The sequence below is a fragment of the Blennius ocellaris genome (assembly GCF_963422515.1).
Source record: "Blennius ocellaris genome assembly, chromosome: 5".
Taxonomy (NCBI): Eukaryota; Metazoa; Chordata; class Actinopteri; order Blenniiformes; family Blenniidae; genus Blennius; species Blennius ocellaris.
The window spans coordinates 14,679,923-14,688,455 of NC_137654.1; the positions used below are offsets into that span (position 1 = coordinate 14,679,923).

The following is an 8,533-nucleotide window of genomic DNA, read 5'->3' on the forward strand; positions in this document are numbered from 1 at the left end:
GGTATACTCATTCTAATCTATCAAAAAGCTGGTTTCCCAGATCACTGCAATACAGATTGTAATGAAAAGAAAGATGACCCTTATTCGTTTAAAAGAAGGAGCACTGCTTCACAGACTCAAACAGACATAACATTCAGCTGGCTTTGTTGTTGGCTGTAATTATTTGAACTATATGATTCACCTCTATTTCTCTCTGATCATTTTTTCCTTTTTAAATGCCTTATTTCCATTTTTGGTTTGTCTTTGGCCTGACTTGTTTTTTCTTGTCAGTGTGTCGATCTTCCCAAAAAACATTTTAAATTATAGCAACTTGACTCAAACAGATACACATGAATAAAATTTGATTGGCTGGTTGATGTAATTATCTGCAAATGTGGATCTGAAATCATGAAATACAAAATGTACCATAAGACAAATAAAGCAAGAATGATCTTACAGGTATTTCCATTATGTGACATGTATAAGCACAAAAAAAGGTTCTTTCTGTAGAGTAAAGTTCCAAGATATATATATAAAAAAAAAAAGTATTGTGGCATTATCAAAGCAAAGGCCAAATAGGCTCACTGGAACTCAAACTTGAATTTTCAAACAGGTAAAAGGAGATTTTCAGGTAACTGAATGTTGAGCACGCCACCCCACTATACATCCATTTCCTCTTCATTTGAGGATCCTATCATTTTTATGTCCAGGCTCTAATCTGTGAACATGGAGGAGAGCTATTGACACACATTGCAGCTGCATAGCAGTAATACATTGGAGCACGCACTGGACCCTGAACGTTTAGCCAGGAGTTCAACATACTGGAGCTACCATTGTTGGTTTTAAAGTGTTATGGGTTGGATTTTATTACTTCTGTCAAAACATCAGAAGCTGTCGAGCAGGGCCAAGTTCAAAAACTTGGGAGTCCATCTAATATAGGGTGCCTTAAACCCAGGGATCAATAAGATATCAGGTAATGATCATGTATATGAGGGACAGAAGTGGAGAGGGTTTTTTGGGTTGTTTTTTTTTTTTTTTAATTGGAGGGGAAATTGTGTACATCCCTTCAATGCAGTGGGTAGGAGAGGAGTGAGATGCTTTTTGTGCAAATTCAAGAAAATATTAACAAGTGGTGGGGGGAAAAAGTGTGTGGTAACGACTTTGTTTTTATTGGTCTGATAACACAGACGATTAAGAAAGGTGAAGGTGTGCTTAATCAATACTGTGTGCAAAATCAAAATGCATTCAACACGTCTCGATTTTAGGGGGGGGTTACACGAATCTGTTTTAATTATATGTCTGTGCATATGTTGTGCACAGTGCACTGCGCGCCCGCAGAGGAGTAACGCGTGTGCACGTGCCTCACTTGTACACTATTAAAAAATAAAAAAAGAAGTAAAAGTAAAAATAAAAAAAAGATGAAGAAAATAAATGTACGCTCAGTCAACCGGAAGTCCTAATTGATCCAAAACCAATTTAAAGCTACACATGGACCCAGAAGAATACCACAAAACAGCCGCAAGGTGTTCCAAGTCTTCATACACAAGCAGCCTTCTGTGTACACACACACACACACACACACACACACACACACACACACACACACACACACACACACACACACACACACACACACACACACACACACACACAAAATGGTAAATACAACTTCAATTACAGCTGCCAAAAACTATTATTTTGACCATTTAGTCCTGTTATTATTGAGAAGTGTCTGCATCGCTTTTTAGTTTTTAAGTCACGATAGGGAAAAAGTGTTATATCAATTGAGTTCTATATTAAATGAAATATGGCAATCAAGTGAATTCTCAGGCTCATTTTTCCCCCACTAAAATTAAACTAAACTACAATCAAAATATTCATAACGAAGTAATTGGTATAATTAAAGCAAATTTGAAATTGAGCTGTAGGTCTATGTAAAATAAATTTAATATTATAAGAAGAAATGGAAAAAATGCATTTCAAATAAATAAATGCATAGAAATTGGCGCAAGTTAAAAAAAAAAAAAAAAAACACACGAGAGCGACTGGATATTAGTGATCAATAAAGTGTCGATTATCCACACTGACTGCAGTGATGTGACCTTTGCTGTCAGTGTCTGCAGTCTAAAAAACAAAATGATTGAGTTTTTGCATGTTTGTCACAGGTGACATTATTTTACCTATCCGTCAGGTGGGGGGGGGGGATGATTTTATTTTATTTTAAATTACTAAAGACGGTGAAATCAACTCCAACGCGTCACATTCAAATGTTGTGGCCCTGCATGTTTTGAATGTGAGGAATAGAGGTTTTTTTTCATGCCTGCTGTCTGCTGTGTTTCTCCTGCCGAGGGGACACAACACACCCGAGGCCTGCAGGCTGCACAGGGGCTACAAAGCCAGGTATTTGTGTTCATTAGCACCCGGATCAACAGACTATCAAGGCTGTTTAGAGATCAAGACGAAGTGCAATTACTGGCATGCGGCGGGATCATCGACATGTCGAGTATTTTTACCAAGTTGCCCCCTTTTTAGCGTCTCGCTTTTCCTTCCTTTTCTTTTGTTTTTGAACTTGAGCCTTTGTGCACAAAAACCGTGCAACAGCAATAAAGTAGCGTTTAAAAAAACATGTTATATACATATCTCCCTACTAATTTCAATTTTATGAGCAAAAAAAGCGTCCCTTAAAAGAATTTAAAACAACAATTATTATTGTTATTAAAAATAATAGATGCAGAACAATTTTGTAAAGATGCCTTGCAATTAAAGTCAATTTAAATAAATGCGTCCCATGCCTGTTTATAACTGTTTCACTTAAGCTTGTTATTGTACTTTCTCAAAAGCCCAAATGGTTTCTAATGTGAGGTCGAGGTTCAAGTTGAATTAACGAGGCCACTGGCAGAGTTGCAAAGTTTTCCAAGGCCTGTAAACGTGCAAACAAAACGTGGCCCACATAAATAATAACGACAAATATAAAGCATTATTTATTCAAATAAAAACATAGACTCAAGGCGTGCAGGTGTGTTTTTTCCCCCAATCGAAAGTCAAGGCCATTGTAAGAAAACAAACTTACTGAGAAGTACAGAAAACGCCAAGAAACCTTCGTGAATCGTCAAGTATTTCAGGATAAACTTGGAATAAATAAGGACATTGATCCACATAACAGGCCAGAGAAAACCATCAACGCTCACTTTTTTCTCTCTTTAAACTGGCTAAAATAAATAATAAATCAGTCCAGCAACCATAAACAAATGTCAAACAATAAACATGGTCCATTTCCAACAACAAAGTGCTCCTGCTCTCAAAAGTGAATACATGAATTTTCCGCGTGACGCCAGCAGCAGTCCACTGTAGTCGTGCTGGTAGTAGTAGTGGTGGTCGTAGTGGTAGTAGTTTCATGGGCGCTTTCAAGACACATTATTGATTGGCATTCCCTCGAGGAGGAACCAGGCTGCAGCAGTCCGGTGGCCGCGCGACCAAACTAATTTGCCAGAGAACGAAATCCTCTGCGGTCAAAGCGCAGAAGAGGAGGGAGAAGAGGGGGGGGGGAAAAGTGTGCACCAAAGTATTGCTCTCTTTCTTTCTTTCTTTGCTTCTTTCTTTTCTGAAATTCGCATCTCCGCGTCTCCGTTTGCAGGCGAGTTTAAAGAGGAGTGCGCCATGCAGGCTCGGTGTCGGAGCTGTGCGCGCAGCTCGCATGCAGCTGAGCTGTAGTACCACAGCGCCCACTATTTCAAAAGCCGGGAATATTATTTCACAAGACTTGGAACGGCTCTGTATGAGAAAAAAAAAAGTTACTATCCATTTCGGCAACTTTCTAGCGAGCTTCGGGAAAGCGATCTCCTCCAGCGAAACTACGCACGACAATCGAATAGAGCAAAAAAAAAAAAAGTGCTCAGATCCGGACTGCTATGCCGTTTATCTCTCTGCTTCTTTTTTTTCAGTGTGTGTGATCAACTAAAGCTCCAGCGGCGTTTCTCATCACGCGTGAAACTTTGTGACACTGGAAGCGGTGAAGCCAAGACCGCAACATGCAGGGAAACGACGCGGAGCAAAACCAGAGCGGGACTGGAGGTTTGAGCACAAAAAGTTATCTGCGGACAAAGAGTCGCCCCCATCCTCTCCTAAGGATATATAGTAAATGACAAGGACACCATGGGACATGTACAGCGCTGCCGGGAGTTTGGAGCCGGTGGCTGAAAGCGATAAGAAAAAGGGGGGAATAAAATAAGACCTACTTTTGGCCAGTTTTCTCGCCCTCGCCTTGGATCTCATCTTGTCGGCTTGTAGATTCCTCTCGTCGTCCTCCTTGAGCCCAGAAGCAGCAACAACACTATCTTCATCTCACCAGCATTGTCAGTTTGGACACCTTCGCACATGCGCACAGGCCATTCAATCTGACACCCTCGCCGGGGCCAAAAAACTTTCCAATGTATTCATCATCATCACTTTTTTTTTTGTCCTATCGTCTCCCCTTTAGATCACTTATCTCTTGCCCTCCCCCTCCTCTTCCTCCTCCTCCTGCTCTCTCTTCACCATCTCACCTTCCCTCCCTTCCTCCCCCCTTACCGTCCCCTTACCCTCGTCGCCCCTTCACACCCCCACGGCCCCTCCACCCCCCACCCCATTCAGCTCCTGCCAGCACCGACTTGGATTTTTACCCCTTTAACAGCGACCACTTGGTTTTCTCCAACACAGCGGAGGACACAGAGAGGTACGGCGGGGAGGTCAAGGTCGCGTTATAATGGGGGGAAAACCCCTCCACAAATTATTATTATCAGTTAGTATTATTTCTATAAATATTAATTGTGTCTCTTTATTATAGAATTTACTGTTATTATAAGGAAAACAGAGTTTAATTTTACATTAAAAAAAAAATGTCAAGAAACTTTTGTATGCAGGTTTTTGATGTCGTCGGACCTCGTGCGTAAAAGTGGTCGATGAGCAGAGGTTATTTTTAACTTCATTAATTCGCACGCAGGCGTGAATAGGTGCAAGGCTGTACTGTTGTTGCAACTTTACTGTGTGTGTGTGTGTGTGTGTGTGTGTGTGTGTGTGTGTGTGTGTGTGTGTGTGTGTGTGTGTGTGTGTGTGTGTGTGTGTGTGTGTGTGTGTGTGTGTGTGTGTGTGTGTGTGTGTGTGTGTGTGTGTGTGTGTGTGTAAACCTTGTTGCCCCCAGGACAAGCAGCGGCCAGCAGCTGTTTGACGCATGCACGGAGCCTCCACAAGACCGGGGGAGAAGTCCAGACATTTTTTTTCCTCCTCTTTCCTTCTATGTTCACGATTGTAACGATTGTATTTGCAGAGAGGTTATTTCTTGGAGAAGTGTTTGTGCTCACTGTTTGCAGCAGCTGTGTACGCGCATATGGGTGAGCGCAGATCACCTGAGCGAAGGTGGACACACAGCAGGCTTCCCTTCTCTGCAAGATTGACTTTTGCCTTGCACCTGTTTGTTTGTTTGCTGCAGGCAGGAGGAAAGCGCCTTTACGGTAAAGTCCTGCATTCAGCAGTTGGATGTAGCCTGAAGGAATACAAGGTAATTTATTAGATTTTCATGAACGAAAATGTATTAATTCAAATGCAAAGACTGTGCGTAATTTTATGTGATTGCACGCTAATAATAATAACATTTATAATTTAGGCCGTTTAATGCATTTCTGGTAAAGACCATTTTTTTCATTAATATTTTGGATAATTTTGTTATATGTATTATTATTATTATTAATGTTATTATTGTTATTAATCAATAATAATAGTAATAATAATAATAATAATAATAGTAATAATAATAATAATAATAATAATAATAATAATAATAATAATAATATACTCTTGACTCAAATATTGCAAGATTGTGCACATTATTGAAAAACCAAAAACCGTGTTTGAACAAATGAAAATGTAAGTTGTCATTGATATTATCGAAAGACACAAAGTGCAGTTTTATTACTGTGGGTGGTAGGCTGGCCGTAACATTCATGTGGTGCCTGGGCCTTTAGCCTGCATGTCATATGGGAATGGTTTCCGTCTAGTTTAGCTGAATAAAGGCGGCTCTATGCTGGAGCCTATTAAAGATCGGTGGTGATGGAGCGACTGCAGTCTGCAAGGAGAACGGCAGGGATCAATTCCCTGGACACGAGTCACACCGTAATGCTATGGAGCACATTCAGATCCATGCAATTAATTATTATTATTATTATTATTACTTTTTGATAAAATCCCAGTTTGTTGCGCGTCATAAGGCACATGACTGAATCAAACAATAGTTTAGAATAAATACTTGCTCATCCACGTCTCAGATCTATGTTGAATGATCTACAACATAGATCCTACAACAAATAGATGTAGGGTGTTTACTCTCGAGCCATAAGGGAATAAATGACGTGATCATTAATCAATAACAATCAGCAGTAATTAGCATATATTATCTATATAAAGGGGTGTTTGTCTTGCATGATGAGGCTGAAGAGAAGGACGCGCGCGCACTGTCAGGAGATAGGTGCTGTACAACTTTCGCGTTCGCTTTAACCATTAAACTATACGTAAGATGTATTTTTAGAGGACAGAATCAGATCTCTGGCTTTGCACAACTAACGGAGACAGAGGGAAACAGGTCGATGGACGAATAATAAATTATGGGAGTAACGGCGGTGTGCAAAGGTTTTGTTTACTCCGCCTGGTCTCGACGGAAAGCACAGGAGCGGGGCGACGAGATATCAATAATCCATTGTGCTAATCAATACCTTCATACACTTTCAGTGGGAGGAATTCTGAAAAAAGAGAAAGTAATTCATCTGAACTTTCTTCAGCATTATTTCTATTTACTGCCTTTGACACACAGCAGAGGCCTCTGAATATTTCCTGTACACCGGCTCGGACAAATGATTCCACGTGGTGAAAAGACCTTCTTTTTTTTTTTCCTTTTCTTCAAACGTGCAATTAACTGTGATTATGCCCGCAAAGGAAATTGGCGCTCCACGGCACTGGCCTTTTGGGGGACACTGTATGCAGCAGTTAAACGTCTAACTATAATTCGACTTTAAAGATGCATTTAAAAACTATACTTGTTTCACGAAAATGTGATTTCTCTAATCTTGTCCTCTTGGATTTGTTTGTGTGGAAGGAGCGCAGACTCAGTCCCCGGGTAAAAGGTGGAGGTGCGCCACTGCCGCTGCCGCCGCACGCTCATTCATCTGCACAGGGTCCCTCTTGGTTTTTATTAATCCCCGTAATTAGGCTAAAGAGAAACAGATGAGATTTATAATCATCTCCAAGTGACAACAAATAAACATAAACACCAGTAATTCCAGTGTAAATAAAAACATATGCCTCAGAAGACGCGTGCCTTTGCTTTTCATGACCGTTTTGATCAAATTAGGCCTCATTCAAGCGTTCTGAATTCACCTTTGAGACAAATTCACCGTGTTCATGAAGATATTGTATTCCACCGTGATCCCTCCAGGAACGTCTGGGACCTCTTTATTTACACGAGGGCTGATTGTCTGACAGGTAAAGGACATATTGATGTCGGAGTTTGATGAGTCGATGACATATCCTGACGCGACCATGGGCCAGGCCCAAAATTACTGCGAGTATTTGTCGCCTCACTAATCGCCTAATTTTTTTTTAAACGTAATTATTATTTTACCCATTGCGATTTATGTAGACTTCAAATACCATACGTATCACAAGAAAATAACAACATTTAAAAGGCTGGCATCATTTTCAGCACGTATTTACACTTCAGAAAAATGCAGCGATCGAGTAAAACTTAAAAACTGTACAGTATTTGTCACAATAATGTGATGATCGCTGTTAATCTGATGATAGGCGTGCATGCGCGCATAAATGGGAGGTGGTAGTTTTGGGTGGTGGAAAAGTGGGAGTGGGAGGGGGGGGGGGGGGTGGAGGGCACAGAAGTTTACAACACTGTGGACTGGTGTGGTCAGATTGCGGTGACTGTACCCTTCCCCACCCTCTCCTCCCACCCCAACCCACGTCTCTGTGACACACACACACACACACACACACACACACACACACACACACACACACACACACACACACACACACACACACACACACACACACACACACACACACACAGGCCGCTGAAACCCAAGCTTTATCCGCGGTGGAAAAGGCTCCGGGTCTCTGGATTAGACGTTACGCGCAGATAACATCAGCGCACATTAGATATGTGAAATGGAGCACCCCGCGGTCCGGCCCGCGGATGAAGCGAGTCGGGGGAACATCAAAAAGCCGCGGCCGGGGCCCTTTTGTGCGCGCCGTGAGCATTGTAAATTTGTGAAGTGTAATTCTGCCACAGTTGTTGTAATGAAAGAGTAAACATGGCAACGAGCTGCGGCTGGGCAGTGGGAATTGCGCGCGCGCGCGCGCACACACACACACACACACACACACACACACACACACACACACACACACACACACACACACACAACACACACACACACACACACACACACACACACACACACACACACACACACACACAGCGCTCTACTGCGTGAGGAGATGGCACACAATCACTTCC

At 41.7% G+C, this 8,533-nt stretch overlaps 1 protein-coding gene across 2 annotated transcripts in view; it reads right to left on the minus strand.

Annotated features, from left to right (window-relative positions):
• The window catches only part of prdm16 (PR domain containing 16), a 180,027-nt gene extending 175,621 nt beyond the window's left edge, over nt 1-4,406 (minus strand). For both annotated transcript variants that reach the window (XM_080496061.1, XM_080496060.1), the window contains exon 1: nt 4,215-4,406. In XM_080496061.1, coding sequence (XP_080352187.1) covers nt 4,215-4,251 — 37 coding nt within the window. In that variant the 5' untranslated portion in view covers nt 4,252-4,406. The remainder of the gene's footprint in view (nt 1-4,214) is intronic.
• Between the last annotated feature and the right edge of the window lie 4,127 nt (nt 4,407-8,533).